Raw genomic sequence first — 18498 nt, 5'->3', positions numbered from 1 at the left:
TTAAATGTGCTAGGAGTTTGGAGCATTTTGAAATACTGCTTTAACAAAGTAAAGGTTCCCCAGTCAAAATTGTTGTTTCTCTGTTTCCTGACGGAGAGAGAGAACAATGTTCATATACAAAAAATAAAGGAAGCATTCAAAAACGTACTGCTTTTTTGATGCTTTTGTCTTAGGAATTATATCCGTCAGTCAACTTTCTTTCCATGTACCAGAAACTAATCAAGGGGCTCAGGATACGGGGGGAAATTACATTCTAGAGTGAAACTCTGAAAACATATTAATATAGTTTCAGATACAAGAGGTGCCATTGAGAAGGTAAAAAAAGGAGTGTGATTCAGTAATAACAGTGCTGCTTTACTTGAGTCAGGACAGCGCTCTGTCAGGAGTAACATCTGAGTTGGAACTGAAACAGAAAGTGGTAGTTAAGGGAAGATACTGGGGGAGGGAGGCATTGTGCAAAAACAAGGCAGAACAAGAGCAATGGTCCTGAGATGGAAAGAGGATGCAGCAGAAAGAAGGCCAGCGTGCCAGAAAATGGCAGGAGACGGGGAGCTGAGAACAGGGCTAGGCAGGGCTCAGATCAGGGAGGGCACTCAAGGCTTCAAGATGGGGTTTGAGTTTAATTCAAGGCATAACAGGAAGCCACGGGAAGGTTTTAAGAGGCAGAGTGAATGATCTGATTCATTCTTCATAAGTATCTCTTTGACTGCTCTGTGGGATGGTGGACAGACCAGGGAAGGAGGGAAATAAGACCAGTTATGAAGCAGCAGCTGGTGATTCAGGTAGAAATCACATTAGGGTTGTAGCAGTGGAGCTGGGGGACATGAGGAATTACAGATAGGTTTTTGAAATGAAGCCGAAAGGTAATAATGGGTTGGACGTGGGAGATGAAAAGGAAAAAAAAAGGAAGGAACTGAGGAAGATTGGTAGGTCGTTGGCCTGAGCGACTGGATGATACCGTGTACTGAGATGAGGAAGTGCACCGGAGGATCTCGTGGGGAATGGAAACCTGGAGTTTGGCTGTGGCCACGTAACACTCGAAATGCTTACTGGAACACCCAAAGGGAGATGTTGAACAGGCAACTGGGTATCTAAGACTGGAGCTCTACAGAACTCTGGGCCAATGTTAGACGTTTGAGTCGTCAGCCTACAGGTGATGTTCAAAGCCATGGGAAAGGATTCGTTTACCTAAGGAAAGCAAAGAAAAGGGGGCAGAGGAGAGCCCTGGGGAGCTCAAGCATTTGTGAGGGGATAACCGGAAGGGGTGGAATAAGCAAATGAAACACAGGAACGGATAACAGTGACACAGGAAGAAAATCAGGTCAGTGTGGCATCCCAGAAACAAAGCAAAGAAAGCACTTCAAGGAGGAAGTAGCTAAACTCAGTCAAAAGCTGAGGCAAGGCTGCGTAGGATGCAAACTTTGACTTAATCTTTGTCTTGGCCAAGATGCGGGCCATTTGTGATCAATGGTGACAAAGAGTCTTCTCAATGGAGTGGTAGAAACAGAAGTCTGATTGGAGTGGCTACAGCAGAGAGAATGGGAGGGAAGGAAGTGGAGCAAGACAGGACAGATGGCTGTTCAAGGAGCTTTGCTGTGATGGACAGGCACAGGAATGGGATGCCATGGGGGTCTAGGAAGAGCTAAAGGGACAGAGTAGGACAAAGGCATAAGGAAAAACAGGTCAGAATAACATACATGGTCATAATAATGTAAACATTTGAATATTGATGTAACCAATCTATTGGGAAGTTATAGAGGATGGGAAGTGCATACATACATTTACGATAAAAGGTATGAGGAAGAAAGAGGGCTAACTTTCCACTGAGCACAATGGGAAGTGAATAACTAATGCCATAACACTTAAAGATCAAGAAGTAGCAATTAGGCAAAAAAAAGAAAAGAAGAGGCATGCAAACTGGAAAGGGAAAAGTAAAATTGTCACTATTTGCAGATACATATCATATACAGAAAATGACTACACCAAAAAACTGCTAGAATAAACAAATACAGTAAAATTGCAGAATACAAAATAAGCATACAAAAATGTTGTTTCTACACCCAAATAAAGAATTATCAGAAAGAGAAATTAAGAGAATACCATTTACAAGTTCATCAAAAAGAATAAAACACTGAGGAATAAATTTAACCAAGGAACCGAAAGACGTGCATCCTGAAAACTGTAAGACACTGATGAAAGGAACTGAAAAAGACACAAATAAATGCAGAGATATTTTGTGCTCATGGACTGGAGGAAATAATATTGTTAAAACGTCCATACTACCCAAAGCAATCTACAGATTCACTGCAATCCTTGTCTAAATTCCAACAGTATTTATCACAGAAATGGAACAAACAATCCTAAAGCTTGTATGGAACCACCAAAGGCCCTGGACAGCCAAAGCAATTTTGAAAAAGAACAACAGAGCCGGAGGCACCACGCACCCTGATTTCAAACTATAAAACTATAGTAATCAAAACAGAAAAAGATGCATAGATCAATGGAACAGAATAGGGAGTCCAGAAATAAGCCAACCCATATATGGTCAATTAATTTACTACAAAGGAACCAAGAATCTACAGGCACAACTTGGAGATACTGTGGGTTAGGTTCCAGGTCACCACAATAAAGTGAATATTGCAGTAAAGCAAGTCACAAATGTTTCGGTTTCCCAGTGCATATACAAGTTATGTTCACACCATACTGTATTCTATTAAGTGCACAACAGCATTATGTCTAACAGCATACATACCTTAACTTAAAAACCTTATTGCTAAAAAAATGCTAACCATCATCTGAGCCTTCAGGGAGCAGCAATCTTTTTGCTGGTGGAGGGTCTTGCCTCAAAGACTGATCAGGGTGGTGGCTGCTCAAAGTTAGGGTGTCTGTGGCAATTTCCTAAAATAAGACAACAATGAAGTTTGCCACACAGATTGACTTTCTTTCACAAATGATTTCTCTGTAGCATGCAATGCTGTTTGACACCATTTTACCCACAGGAGAACTTCTTTCAGAATTAGAGCCAATCCTCTCAAACCCTGCAGCTGATTTATCAACTATGTTTATGTAATATTCTAAATCTTTTGTCGTCATTTCAACAGTCTTCAAAGCATCTTTACCAGGAATAGATTTCATCTCAAGAAACCACTTTCTTTGCTCATCCATAAGAAGCAACTCCTCATCCATTAAAGTTTTATCATAAGATGGCAGCATTTCAGTCACATCTTCAGGCTCCACTTCTAATTCTCTATTTCTACCACACCTGCAGTTACTTTCTTGAACCCCTCAAAGCCTTGGGCCCCACAAAGTCATCCATGAGGGTTGGAAACAACTTCTTCCAAACTCTTATTAATGTTGATATTTTGATCTCTGATCCCTTTCCATGAATCATGAATGTCCTTAATGGCATCGAGAACGATGAATACTTTCCACAATGTTTTCAAGTTACTCTGCCCAGATCCAGAGGAACCACCATATATGGCAGCTATAGGCTTACAAAGCGTGTCTCTTAAACAATAAGACTTGAAAATCAAAATTATTCCTTGATCCATGGGCTGCAGAACAGATGTTGTGTTAGCACGCATGAAAACAACGTGAATCACACTGTACATCTCCATCAAAGATCTTGGGTGACCAAGTGCACTGTCAATGAGCAGTAATATTTTGAAAGGAATCTTTTTACTGAGCAGTAGGTCTCAACAGAGGGCTTAAAATATTCAGTAAACCATACTGTAATCAGATATGCTATCATCCAGGCTTTGTTGTTCCATTTTTAGAGCATAGGCAGAATAGATTTAGCACAACTCTTAAGGACCCTAGGATTTTCAGAATGGTACATAAACTTTGAATTCAACTTCAAGTCACCAGCAGCATTAGCCCTTCACAAGAGAGTCAGCCGTCCTTGAAACTTTGAAGCCAGGCATTGACTTCTACTCTTTAGTTATGGAAGCCCTAGATGGCATCTTCTTCCAATGTAAAGTTGTTTCATCTATATTGAAAATCTGTTGTTTAGTGTAGCCACTTTCATTAATTATCTTAGCTAGATCTATCTCCTGGATAACTTGCTGCTTCACCTTGCTTTTATGTTATGGAGACGGCTTCTTTCCTCAAACCTCATGAGCCAACCTCTGCTAGCTTCAAACTTCTGCAGCTTCCTCATCTCTCTCAGGTTTCACAGAACTGAAGAGAATTAGGGCCATACTCTTTTTTTTTTTTAACATCTTTATTGGAGTATAATTGCTTTACAATGGTGTGTTAGTTTCTGCTTTACAGCAAAGTGAATCAGTTATACATATACATATGTTCCCATATCTCTTCCCTCTTGCATCTCCCTCCCTACCACCCTCCCTATCCCACCCCTTTAGGTGGTCACAAACCACCGAGCTGATCTCCCTGTGCCATGTGGCTGCTTCCCACTAGCTATCCACCCTACGTTTGGCAGTGTATTTATGTCCATGCCACTCTCTCACTTCGTCACAGCTTACCCTTCCCCTCCCCACATCCTCAAGTCCATGCTCTAGTAGGTCTGTGTCTTTATTCCCGTCTTTCCCCTAGGCTCTTCATGACCTTTTTTTTTCTTAGATTCCATATATATGTGTTAGCATACAGTATTTGTTTTTCTCCTTCTGACTTACTTCACTCTGTATGACAGACTCCAGGTCCATCCACCTCACTACAAATAACTCAATTTTGTTTCTTTTTATGGCTGAGTAATATTCCATTGTATATATGTGCCACATCTTCTTTATCCATTCATCTGTTGATGGACACTTAGGTTGCTTCCATGTCCTGGCTATTGTAAATAGAGCTGCAATGAACATTTTGGTACATGACTCTTTTTTTTTTTTTTTGCAGTATGTGGGCCTCTCACTGTTGTGGCCTCTCCCATTGCGGAGCGCAGGCTCCGGACGCGCAGGCCCAGCGGCCATGGCTCACGGGCCCAGCCGCTCTGCGGCACGTAGGATCTTCCCAGACTGGGGCACGAACCCGTGTCCCCTGCATCGGCAGGCGGATTCTCAACCACTGCGCCACCAGGGAAGCCCCATGACTCTTTTTGAATTATGGTTCTCTCAGGGTATATCAGAATGGCCATCATCAAAAAATCTAGAAACAAGAAATGCTGGAGAGGGTGTGGAGAAAAGGGAACCCTCCTGCACTGCTGGTGGGAATGTAAATTGATACAGCCACCATGGAGAACAGTATGGAGGTTCCTTAAAAAAGTAAATAGAACTACCATACGACCCAGCAATCCCACTACTGGGCATATACCATACTCTTGATTAGGCCGTGGCTTCAGTGAACGCTGTGGCTGGTTTGATCTTCTATCCAGACCACTGAAACTTTCTCCATATCTGCAATAAGACCGTTTTGCTCTCTCATCATTCATGTGTTCACTAGCATAGAACTTTTAATTTCATTCGAGAGCTTTTCCTTTGCATTCACAACCTGGCTAACTGTTTGGCCAAGAGGCCTAGATTTCAGCCTATCTCAGCTTCTGACATGCCTTCCCCACTAAGCTAAATAATTTCTTGCTTTTGATTTAAAGTGAGAGATGTGCAACTCTTCCTTTCATTTGAACAGTTAGAAGCCTAATTTCAATAGTGTTATTCTCAGGGAATAGGAAGGCCTAAGAAGAGAAAGAGAGAGAGATAGGGGAACGGCAGGTTGGTGGAGCAGTTTGAACACACACACACACACACACACACAGAGCATTTATCGATTAAGCTCGCCATCATATATGGGTGCAGTTTGTGGTGCCCTAAAATAATTACAATAGTAATATCAAATATCACTGATCACCCTAATAGTAATGATATGATATAATATAATAATAATAAAATAATGAAAAAGTTTGAAATATTGCAAGAATTACCAAAATGTGACACAGAAATACAAAGTGAGCAAATACTGTTGGAAAAATGGTGCCAGTAGACTTGCTTGACGCAGGTAGCCACAAACCTTCAATTTGTTAACAAAAAAAAAAGGGGGGGGGGGTCTTCCCTGGTGGTGCAGTGGTTAAGAATCCGCCTGCCAATGCAGGGGACACGGGTTTGAGCCCTGGTCCGGGAAGATCCCACATGCTGTGCAGCAACTAACCCCATGTGCCACAACTGCTGAGCCTGCGTTCTAGAGCCCGCGGACCACAACTACTGAAGCCTGTGTGCCTAGAGACCGTGCTCCACGACAAGAGAGGCCGCTGCAGTGAGAGGCCCACGCACCACAGCAAAGAGCGGCCCCCGCCTGCCACAACTAGAGAAAGCCCGTGCGCAGAAACGAAGACCCAATGCGGCCAAAAATAAATAAATAAATTTATTTTTAAAAATTCAAAGCACAATAAAGTGAAGCACAATAAAAGGGGGTATGCCTATACAATGAGAAAAGGACAGTCTCTTCTATAAACGGTGTTGGGTAAACTGAACAGATACAAAAAAGAATGAAACTGGACCACTATCTTACAACCATACACAAAATGGATTTGAACATAAAGACCTGAAACTGTAAAACTCCTAGATGAAAACAGGTGGTAAGCAACTTGACATAAGTCTTGGTGATGATTTTTTGGATTTGACACCAAAAGCAAGAATGAACAAGTGGGACTATATCAAACTAAAAAGCTTCTGCACAGCAGAGAATCATCAACAAAATGAAAAGGCAATCTACCAAACAGGAGCAAATTTGCAAATCATATGCCTGATAAGGGCTTAATGTCCAAAATATAAAAAGAACTCATTTCAACTCAACAGCAGAAAACCAATCTGATTAAAAAATGGGCAGAGGATCTGAATAGACATTTTTCCAAAGACATACAGATGGTCAACAGGTACATGAAAAGGTGCTCAGCATTACTAATCTGGAAAATGCAAATCAAAACCGCAATGAGGTATCACCTCATACCTGTCAGAATGGCTATTGTTGAAAACACAAGAGATAACAAGTGTTGGTGAAGATGTGGAGAAAAGGGAACCCTTGTACACTGTTGGTCAGAATGCAAATTGGTGCAGCCACTGTGGCAAACGGTATGGAGGTTCCTCAAAAAATTAAGAAGTACTATATGATCCAGAAACTCTACTTCTGGGTACTTAATCAAAGGAAAACAGTAACTCAAAAAGATATATGTACACCACCCATGTTCAACACAGTATTATTTACAACAGCCAAGATATGGAAACAACCTAATTGTCGCTTGATGAATGAATGGATAAAGTAATTGTGGTTTGATCTTGTGGTATATACACAATGGAATACTATTCGGCCATAAGAATGAAACCTTGCCATTTGCAACAACACATACAGACTTCAAGGGCCTTATGCTCAGTCAACCAGAGAAAGACAAATACCATATGATCTCACTTATCTGTGGAATCTAAGACAAACACACAAAAGAAAATAAAAAAGCAAACCAAGCTCATAGATACAGAGAACAGATTGGTGGCTGGTTGTTGGGAGTGTGTAAAAAATAGGTGAAGGGGATCAAGAGGTATAAACTTTCAGTTATAAAATAAATAAGTCATGGATATAATGTACAGCATGGTGACTATAATTAATAATATTGTATTGCATATTTGAAAGTTGCTAAAAGAGTAGATCTTAAAAGTTCTCATCAGAGGGAAAAAAGAATTTGTAACTATGTGTGGTGATCATTTTGCAATATATATCCCTCATCTTTCCTCCACTACTCTTGTTTTCATTCTTGAATATCTCAATGCTAGATACTACAACTATATCTTCCAGCAATTCTTTCAATAAGCACAGTCATATGATATGTGTGGGGATGTGTTTATGTACATATGTGTATGTATATCCTTAAGAAAAAAAAAAGAGAAAAATCAACAGCAGATATGGAATGTCACCAAACAAAAACTGACTTAGTCCAGAGAAAGCTGAAACTGACAGGGGCTCCTTAGGGTGGTCTGATAACAGGAAACAAGCAGACTTGCTAGAGACCCCCAGAAAGGCTCAGGTTATCTAAAGCATCAGATATTCAATATGTCTGAAACAAGGGTCCAGGGCAATGTTGAAGCTGTATCAGTAGCACTTGAACCCACAGATCTCTCCACAAATAGGAAAGAACCTTTATGTTTTGGAGGGAACACAGAGATTTAGGACGCCATGAGATCTAAACAGCTAAGGATAAGAGGCCCTGCACTGAAAACAGTTTGACCAAGTCTTCTCAATGACTTCCAGCCACTTTCCACATTTGCCCTCCACCCACGGTTCTAGGGCTCAGGTTTACATCCCCAGGAATTCCCTCAAAGAAAACAGATCTGCCAGAGAGAAAGTACCCACAGGATTCTGATATTTGGGAGTTCCTTCACTGAAAAAGTGGCCCTGTTGTCCTACATGGAAATCCACCAGCCAACAGAGCCAGACCACACACAGTTAGCTCCCAGTCAGTTTTTAAAGTGTTGCACCTTCAAATGTGAACAGAGTCAAGGATCACTAGGCATCTGAAGAAAGATTTGAGCATGAGCCAGAACCTAAAATAATTAGGTAGCAAAATGAGACCCCATGAAATAAGGAAGAAAGCTTCAACAAAACTATAATGTCCTCAACAATCCACAGTGAAAGACAGTCCATCATGACAAATTAAAAGACTAAACCAAAAAAAAAAAAAAACACCACAAAGGTACTTACTAATCACAGGAAAAACAAAAGTCATGCAAGAAAGGAAATATGGCCCTAACACACCATATAGCAATTCATGAAAAATATCTATAGGGTTAGATAATACATACTAAACCCTTATTTAAACACAAATTGTAACTGGTTGTACTGGTAGGAAGGCAGGAAGGGGAAAGTGTCAGGACAGCTATGGCTAGGAGATGTGAGAGCAAAATCCTCATTTTTCACAGAAATAACAACAATGATAGCATAAAACATACCATGTTCCAGGAACAGTTGTAAGTACTTCATATCTATTAATTTATTCAACCTCATAAAACCCTTGCTACTATTACCACCCTTGTTTTATACATGAGGCAACTGGAACAGAAAATTCAAGTAATTTGCCAAAAGTCACAATTAACTAATAATAAAGCCTAGAATCAAATGCCAACAATAAAACTCCACAGGCCATGTTCCCATATACTCTAACACAGTTCTCAATAAGTTTTTATACCATAAAAAATAGAGCACACCAAAGACTCTTAGTTCACGTTCATTATATCTATCAAGAATATTTCCACAGCTTTTCCAGAATTGTGGATATCCTTTAATGCAACACAAAATTCAATGAAGATTTCTTAAACGTTAGTTGCAATGTCAAATATTAAATCTTATCAATGAACTTTTCATATTCTGTTATGTTAAAATCCATGGGCCTATCCTGCACCTTGAGGGTAAAATTTGCATGTACTGGTCATGTAGAAAATACTGGTTCACTCAGTTATCTGTATCTTTCAAATGTTGACATATTTTACTGTGCAATATCCAAATGTCACATTAATATCCCCACTGATCCATCAGAAAAGTGCAGCCATTGGGAAGCTGTCAAGTAAGATCACAGTGGTGAATACAAGTTTTCCAAAATTCTAATTTTCTCTCAAAAACTCGAATTTTTTTCATTGGTAAAAAATATCTGGCTTTCCTTTAAGTGGCAGGTTCACTGTTCATTTCTGAGAAAATGCCAGCCACATTCCCAAGTCTGACTAACCATGTCTGTCAGTCATTCTTTCAAATAAACCCGATGTTCCATGATAAACGCGGCTAGTTCAACTCACAGCTCAAACAATCATATCCATGACTTTTCCGGAAACTTCCACCACACTTCGGTATATACTTTGGAAATGCCTGGTGTCTACTTGCCATTTCATCACACATAATATTCCAGGGTTGAAAATTAATAAAATGTATAATTTTTATTGCTTCATCAAGGATGTTAAGTGAAACTGGCCTTATTATTGTTTCCTGTAAATGATGAACAGGGTTGGAAGTAAAATGATTGCTTGATGCCATCAGTTTTAACCAACACTGCTCTTACACCATGAGTGCAAACATCAACCCAGTGAAAAAGGGCAAATAACACCTTAGTGCTGTTTCAACAAATAGTTTGACCTCATGGACCTCTTGGATGGGAATCAGGGATTCCCAGCAATCTGCAGATAATTCCTGAGAAGCCCTGTGCTGCACTAAACAGCCTCATGTATACACAGGGTCTAAAATGAAAAATAAAGAAGTGGCAATAAAAGTACCTTTTAAAATAGGAAGCCCCATACCAAAAGAGCCAAACGAGCCAAAGAAGGGCAAGCCCGGGGCTGTCTTTCATAGCAAGTCTTGTACTATTTGACATTTTTAGAAGCATGTATTATTCTGATAAAAATCTGCAAAAATATCTAAATACTTCCCTGTCAACACTTTGCTCCTTTCCACAAGGTTACCCCAAATACACTTTGGTGGGGGTGTGGGGAACTCTTGGCCCTACATGCCAACACACAGTAGTCACTAAAGTATTAGACACTTACAGACAAAACAGTAAAAGAAGAAGGCCGGAAAACACTGCCTCACCTCATTAGAGAAAAACAGACATGAACTAGACAAAAATGTGCAAAATAAAACAGAAAGCACCTCCAGAACACCATTTCTATCCAGGATCTCATAACCTTTACTAGATCCATGCTCAACATCAACATTTACACTAAGTGCACAATCTCTGTAAGACACAGAGAAAATATTCTCTCCCCAGATCCAAAACAGATGAGGTGCACTGGAGAGTACCAACACTGTACAAAAGCTTTCTAACAGAGCAAACACACTCCTAGAAGAATTCATGACGGAACTTAAAAAAGAAAACCATACCTGACGAGGGGAATTCTTGGTCAAAGAAGCATTCTTTAAATTCCGCTGCTGAGCAATGAAACGAATTAGATGGTTTGTTTCAGGAGAGCCCCGAACACCAACTGTAGAGCGTCTTCTGGATTTTTTAAGGTAGGATGATGACTTTCCTATAATGAAAACTCTCTTGTAAGTTGGAATAAAACAAGGCAATCAGTAATCATGCCCTGAACACCCATGATCCACCAGCCTGAGAGAGAATATGATGAACGCAGCGTACAGGGATCTAAGTGGAAAAGTACAGGCAAAATTGTGCACACGTCATCAGATGTCTATTGTTGTTTTGTCTATTGATTTATTTATAAATCAATATTTATTGATTTATAAATATAAATATTTATTTATTTATTTATAGATTGTTTTGTCTATTGATTTATTCCATGCCCCTGGAGCAGTGCTTGGCACACAGCAGGCGTTTATCAAAAAGTTGTGGAACAAATGCATGAATACATTTGAATTAACAGGTCTCATTTTTGTTTCTTATTTCCTGCACAGAGTTGGTAATGGATTGCTTTGGACTAAAAATTTCTCTTTTTCTGATCCCCAAGGATGATCTCCCCCCAGGCACACACTCTCATGTCCTCAATTGTTCAAAATAATTTGCTTCTCCTTAGATACCTGTCTACATTCAGCACACTACCCTGAATTCCAACCAGTCCAGCTTTTTAAAGGTCTAAGAATGATGTTCTTGAGAAGGGAACACAGGTTGGCATCCACTTCGGTCTTGTCTCCATCAGGTACTACTAGTCTAGTGCCCTCTGACTTTTAAGTCCCCCATTACCCTCCATTTCTAAATTCTATTCCCTAATTCCATTCCCATTATTTGTTTCTTCAGTTAAATCAGACTTCACAGGTGAATTTCATTTCTACTCCATAAAGGAGATTAGCCTGAGTCAATTTTCTGTTTGAGATTTTGAAAGAGGTATGTGCCCCAGTCTTTCAATGTCATATTTGCTTAATTGCCCTTCAACTTTCTCTCATTTTTACCATACATGACCATAAAATGTATTACTATTTTCGCATACAGACTCCTGTATCCCACGTGTCGGGTCAAAAAGCGACTTGCACACATGGCCTTTTCCAGTTTGGGCCTGGAGTGCAGCTGTGACTTAGGAACACGATCATGCTGGCTGCCCTGGGACCCTGATCTCCCTGATCCGGCAAGTCTGAGAGTCAATCAATTCAGATAAAGTAATAAGATAGACAAGGTTAGTGAACAAAATAGAGTTTAATTTTTCAACTTTTAAAGGCACTGCAATAGAAGAACAACATCTCTTACCTGAAGAGCTCTTTACAAAACTTTCAGGTGTAATTCCCAATTGCTCCACAGTTACTGTGGAAAAGTTCAAAGGTGACTGAAAAGCATCTGACATGCAACGATTAGGAGTCACTTCAGCTGCAGGCTTGTGAGGATTTAGAAGCCTCCCATTTCCCAAAATGAAAGAGATATTTTCTGAAACAGACAACATGTAGCGTCTAAACATTATCAAGATAAACACCTAAACCTTAAATTTCACAAAGAAACAACAGGTCGCTACATACCAGCGTTATTAATAGCACACTCCTCGGTTTCAAGGGGCTTGCTGTTTTTTGAACTATCATCCATCTAAAAAAGAGAGAGAAGAAAGAAAAAAGAAAAATAACCCCACCTCCAAAATTAATGTGATTTGATCGAGATCCTCGAAATTCTAATACAACCTATACTGGCACGAAAACATATGACAAGAGTCTACTCTGGAAGCTCAAATTAAAGAGAAATGGAGGAAACTGCTGTTCGGGATGAAACAAAGCAGATCCCATACTATAAAGCCAAGGCTTTTCAACTTTAGCGAACATCAGAATCATCTAGGCACCCTGTCGGAGAAGCAGCTTTGCGGATTCCCAAAAATTCTAATTCATGAGGTCTGGCTGGGTCCCAGACATCTACATTTATAAAGCACGTGGGTGATCCACTAGAACACACTTCTAAGAAACACGTCCAAGAAACAGCTCTGCGGCACTACTGTCTCGCAAATACCAACCAGGCCGCTTGCCTTACCTCCCTCTCGGGTTTATTTTGAACACTCCGCCGACGAGTGTCGTGGTTATCGTGCCTTCTAGACCTCGGCTTTCTGGTCCTGATGGGCTCGCTCGAGAAAGTAACTGTCGGCCACCAAGCCAGCCGTGAGGGGTTACCTGGTCCCTGGCCGCCGACACCCAAACCCCACAGCCGGCGTTACCTACACCCTCCCCTCCGGCCGGCCGCGGCCTGCCGCCCGATTCAAATCGCCGGCCCCGCCTCCTTGGCGTCCGGGCGTTACTCTGCGAATCTCTACGCCCACGCCACTCGCACGTGTGCGCGCGCGCACCGAACTCTCCCAGACCTCTACCTCGCCTTCCCAGGAACAGGAATGGCTTCGTAGGCTCGGAGAAACACCACCACTAGCTGCAGTTAACACACTGTCCAGAGAGATCCACTGCTGACTTGCATCCGCGGGAACTATTTTCCATGAGAGCCTCGCGGAGGAACCTTTTGGTTAGCCCTTTGGTTCCGTCCCCGGCCTTTCGATTGGATGCTGCGAACTTCGAAAAGAATCATTGACCCAATCCTGACAGAACGACGGTCTGGCTCTTACCCAATCAGCCAGTCCCGACCGCAGCCGTTTCCTCGGTGGGTTGAGCGAGTGGGTGGAGTTAAAGTTGGGAGGCTCTGACTGGTTGTGGATCACCTCCAGCGCTCTGCCTCTTCCCTCAAGCCCCGCCTCCGTATGCAGATGAGCTCTACCTGGTGTTGGCTATGCGCCTGCTCAGTAACGCTTTGAGCAGCCGTTCGGCTCCAGGTTCAGCTCTGATTGGCTGATAACCCTTCCCCGTCGGCTAGACTGCAGCCTCTCTTCCCTCCTTCCACCTGGGCTGGGTTAGTTAGAGCCCACCCAGTGCAGGGCGATGATTGGCTGAATTTTGGCCGGCGCTGCCCGATGATTGGCGGAGCTTAGAGTCAGTCTGGGAGAGGTGGGGGAAGGGCCCCAGGCTGACTGAGGAGCCCAGGGGCGGGGTGGGAAGGAGGACCCGCCAACCTTGGGGTGTGGGACGGAGAGTGCGTGCCTGTGTGCGTGTGTGCGTGTGTGCGTGTGTGTGTGTGTCTGTAAGGGAAGGAAGGTGGCGAAGGGAGGAGAGTCCGAGTGGGTGGAGGGAGGGGAAGGGCGGGAAAAGAAAAAGGTGGGAGGAGAGCCAGGTGGGAGGGTGGCGACTCACTCAGGACCTAGTGGGGGCAGCGCGATGAGGCGGGTGACCCTGTTCCTTAACGGCAGCCCCAGGAATGGAAAGGTAAGGGGGTCGGGAGGAGGCGAGGCGGGCCCGGCTGCTGGGGGCGAGGGCAGCGGAGTGCGGAGCGGGCGCACAGGGCAGAGGGCTGAAGTTGCGGAGAGGGGCTGGGCGCGGGGAGGTGAGCGTGCGCCGGGGTGGGGGGCGTCCAGGAGGAGGCGAACGTCGGGTCCCCGCGGCCTCCTCCCCACCCCCGGGATCCCTAGCCCGAGTCTGCCCTTGGACTCCCCAGCTGCTCTGGGGACCAGCGCGCAGGTCAGCTTGTGCTCAGTCGTTCCCAAGTCCAGGTGTGGGTCCTGGAGAGCAGAGGACTCGGAGGGCGTGGGGAGGGCCGCTGTCACCTGATGCTTCCGTTCCTCTTCCTACTTCCCCCAAGACCCCGCTGCCCCCCCACCCCTGGCTACAGAAGGCGCGGGTTCCCACCTTCGTGCTGAGTAATGGTCTGCTCCGGAAAGTGGCCGTAACGACTAAGGCGTGTAAGGTTGATCAGGTGAAAAGAATTTCAACTTTCTCTCCGTGGATAAGTAAAACACTCTCCCATCCTAGGGCCAATAGACGGATGGAAAATTGGTGACATTTTCTTGATGGTCCCCCTCCCTCCCCCCCTTTAGGAGCCCCAAGTCCCGCCGCCGCCAAACTTTTGTACTCGCTTTAGTCTGTCGCCGTATTTTAGTTCCTTAGAGGAGTAGGACAATAGACCAAAATGGATTGATTGGACATTGCTCTTTGCTGTGTTAGGCCTTTGTTCAGCGTGTGGTGCTAAATATTTTTCCAACGCCGGAGTAATCCAACGTGAATCCTGTTCCTTCTCAGCCTCTTGCCCCACCCATGAAAGTTCGGCTTCTTTGGAAAATTTGACTGTTCAGGGCAGACGTTTATGGTGTGGCTAAATGACATTTAGAAATAATTAAGCCTTGTGAGTCTGAGATGAAGATAGATTGGGCTCCCTGTTTCATTTGCCAGAATGGTTTGTTTCCTGCCTCTTTCGGAAACATTGTACATTTTTAAATAGCGTAATTGTGCCACGGTTAAAAAAAATGGCTTTCCAGCTGCTCTGCAGTTTTGAGTAAACGTGCTGTAAAAATTTGAACCGCACAGTAGTGTGTTGACTATAATGTTGCGTTCTTCTGGTTTTAGAGATTTAATACTCATATAAAAACAACTGGCATAAATTCAAGTTCTTAAATTTTCACAAATGCTGCCTCAAAATAGGCTTCCCAAGATTCACATTATTTCTGACCCTTATTAACTTTTTCTGTACCTGTTTTGTCTGTTGATTACTACTCATAATCTAAAACATATTGTTACAGGAAGAAAGATTTAGTAGATCCTAAGTTACAGTTGCAGTACGTTCTCAAAAACAGATCTCTCATTGACCCTTTTAACATCTCTGCTTTGTTATTCCGTGGAAGACAAGATGTTTAGACCCAGCCATAAATATTTAACTATTTCTTCTGAAACTACTGAATTTTGTTCTTGGCAAAAGTTGGCTGGCTTGGTCTTGCCATATTTTTAATAAGGTGGCTTTTTTCTGAAAGCTACTTACTTTTGACTAGGTTAGGTTTTTGGATTTGATCTTATTTGCTTTAAAAATATTTTGCTAGAGAATCTTAGAGAATTGGAAAAAACTCATCTCAAATAGTTAAATGTGTTTATGTTACAAAGATTATAAAAACCCAAACTGGAGAATACCAGTATGATTCAATATTAAAAATAAGTCATGCCATAATCCTTGCTACTTAACTGGAAAACATATTCTGTGCCAAACTTGTGTTTCCTCTCCTCTCTCTTAAGCTGATTAAAAAAATAATATTATAATTACTCTTATTTGGCCAAAGAGCAGAATAATACATAACAGCCTGCATTTTCTGTATAAATAAAGTGACTACATTTGGTCAGGGTTGGCATTATCTTGACATGATTTTTCGTGGAGCTGAAACACATCACTACGAGGAGATAGAGTTTGGTTTCCTATCTACGGGTTGGAATGTCTGTCACTTTCATCATCTCCTTGTTTACCTAGCCTCTATTTTTGTTTCCTGGCCATAAGAGTAATGCCTGTCTTTTTCAAATAAGTTCCCCTCCTTTAAAGCTTGTTCAAACTGGAAAGATATATTTGCAATCAGTATCACTTGGAAACAATTAGTATCCAGAACTGGTAGACAAGTCTTACCCAATAAATTTTAAACAGAAAAAAAGAGCATAAACATAAAGCAAAGAGAAAACACAAGTGGCTAATAAAAATATGAAAAGATAACCTCATTACTAATTAGGAAAACGAAAATTAAAGACATAATAAAAGCTGGTTTAAAAAAAAAAAAAAAAAAAGCTTGTTCAGTGGTTGCCAGCCTGGGCGGTGAAGCCTGGGGTTAGGAAGACACAGAGTCTCTGCAGGGGACTACATCATAGATTTTTGACTTTTCCATACACTGAGTAAACATAAGTGTGACTACTAAATGTTTTGAAGAGGGGGCTGTGCCTTCTCTAAAACATTGCTTTCCAGAGTGAGAGGGTCCACCACAGGGGGCGTGCAAGAGGATCCAGTAGAGTTAAGAAATATTATACCTTTTATTTATATCTTTTACTTAAAGCTATAAAATTATATTAAGACTTGGTTTGTCCAGTCTGGAAGGACACAGGTGCTTTTAATGACTGAGAATGTCAGCTGGTCTCAGGTCTTCGGAGAGGAGGCCGGACGTTCACATGATAAAAGCTGACAGTCGCCTCTTCACTGGTTGGTTCCCTTTGGCGTACTGTGATATGGTGAAGCTTACATGTGCCAGGTTAAGATGGGTATTATACCGTTTTCACTAAATGAACCCTCACCAAAATGCCAAGTGGCTTGACAAGATTCCTTCAAGCAAGATGCAGATCGAAGACAGTACTAACTAGGCAAGCACAAGTAAGCCATGAGAAATGGCGGGGCTGCCACTTCTAATATAAACTCTCAGATTTAAAAAAACAAAAACAAAAAACAGGGACTTCCGTGGTGGCGCAGAGGGGTTAAGAATCTGCCTGCCAATGTAGGGGACACGGGTTCGAGCCCTTGTCCGGGAAGATCCCAGATGCCGCGGAGCAACTAAGCCCGTGCACCACAACTACTGAGCCCACGCGCCTAGAGCCCGTGCTCCACAACAAGAGAAGCCACCGCAAGGAGAAGCGCGTGCTTGCTGCAACTAGAGGAAGCCTGCACACAGCAAGACCCAATGCAACCCAGTAAATAAACAAATTTATAAATAAATATGCCAATCTTTAAAAAAAAAAAACAAAACAAACAAAAAACAATGGCTGTCTAGATCGGAGAAGAGGGCAAAAAGTGCCAAATTTTAGAGAAGACTATTTGAAGTCCTATTTAATAACTGCTATTAACAGTAAAGTGCTCCCCAAGTGTATATCGTTCTTTGAGATATTAGCCAATAATAGGATGAGGTCATCCCAATTAGCAAGACATTTCAAAATACTTTCCAGCACACAAAGACAGTTTAAGATTTTTTTTTCTTTTTCTTTTAATATATAAAGTCAACCTTGAATTTGGCAGGGGTTCACTAAATTTATTGATAAATATTTACGGGATTTTTACTGGTTGACTCATCGTCCTAAGTCAGTAAAAGTCCTCTTATCATTTGGGAAATTATATTCTTCCTGACAGTGGTATATACTTTATAAATAAGTAAATAAGTATACAAATGTTTGAGGCCATGCCCAAAAACGTTTTACTTAAGGGGTACATAGTGAAAAACATTTGAAGGCCATATTTGTAAAAAAAACAGGATCTTTACATTTTAGTTTGTTTAAGTTACTCCAGAAGAGTCGGGTTTGAACCTTTTCATCCTCTCTCCATATGCCTCAGAATTCCCATTGTTCTCCTTTTAACATTCTGTGTAATAGTTGGCATCGAGGAATATGAAATGAGAACTTAGATCTCTGAATGTAGTGAGTGGCTTTTGAGCAACCCGATGTAAATTCAAAGTTTCCGTGCATCTTGGACATAAGTTGCTTTTTTTTTTAAATTGAGAATATTCAGTAATGCGCTGTGCCAGTTGTAGGCCTTTTGTATACCTTATTCATTCATTCAGTCAACACTTAGACTGAGTTCCGTCTTCGAGGAGGAACCATGCCCGGCACTGCAGATACAGTGGGGTATGAAATTGATCTTAATTCTGTACTGATGTTTACAGTCTTGGTCCCGGACCTGTTTTCTTCTGGCTTGGATATTAGGTCAGAAATGTGTTGTTGGTATTAACAGTTTCCAGAGTTAAATTCATTGTGTTGAGTTGAAGAAAGTTGAAAATCTATGTAAAGCTTTGTCTATTGAAGTCTAAACATTAATAAGAAACTTGCTCTTCAAGTTTAAACGTTTTTAAA

General features: G+C 41.8%; 2 protein-coding genes across 7 annotated transcripts in view; one reads left to right on the top strand and one right to left on the bottom strand.

Annotated features, from left to right (window-relative positions):
• The window catches only part of CDCA2 (cell division cycle associated 2), a 51964-nt gene extending 38476 nt beyond the window's left edge, over positions 1-13488 (bottom strand). The window contains exons 1-4 of one of the 6 annotated variants that reach the window (XM_067040183.1): positions 13446-13488; positions 12373-12436; positions 12110-12283; positions 10795-10940 (exon numbers count right to left, since the gene is read on the bottom strand). In XM_067040183.1, the coding sequence (XP_066896284.1) occupies positions 10795-10940; positions 12110-12283; positions 12373-12436 (384 nt within the window). In that variant the 5' untranslated portion in view covers positions 13446-13488. Of the gene's footprint in view, positions 1-10794; positions 10941-12109; positions 12284-12372; positions 12437-12868; positions 13093-13199; positions 13323-13445 lie in introns of those variants that run through there. The other 5 variants (XM_067040185.1, XM_067040187.1, XM_067040184.1 and 2 more) reach the window with 5 other exon arrangements.
• Positions 13489-13837: 349 nt separating this feature from the next.
• The window catches only part of KCTD9 (potassium channel tetramerization domain containing 9), a 61011-nt gene continuing 56350 nt past the window's right edge, over positions 13838-18498 (top strand). Inside the window, exon 1 of the mRNA XM_059071740.2 lies at positions 13838-14136. Coding sequence (XP_058927723.1) covers positions 14089-14136 — 48 coding nt within the window. The 5' untranslated portion in view covers positions 13838-14088. The remainder of the gene's footprint in view (positions 14137-18498) is intronic.

Source organism: Kogia breviceps, chromosome 8 (assembly GCF_026419965.1).
Source record: "Kogia breviceps isolate mKogBre1 chromosome 8, mKogBre1 haplotype 1, whole genome shotgun sequence".
NCBI lineage: Eukaryota > Metazoa > Chordata > Mammalia > Artiodactyla > Physeteridae > Kogia > Kogia breviceps.
The sequence above is the reverse complement of the archived record's forward strand: the minus strand, read 5'-3'. Positions and strand labels throughout refer to the sequence as shown.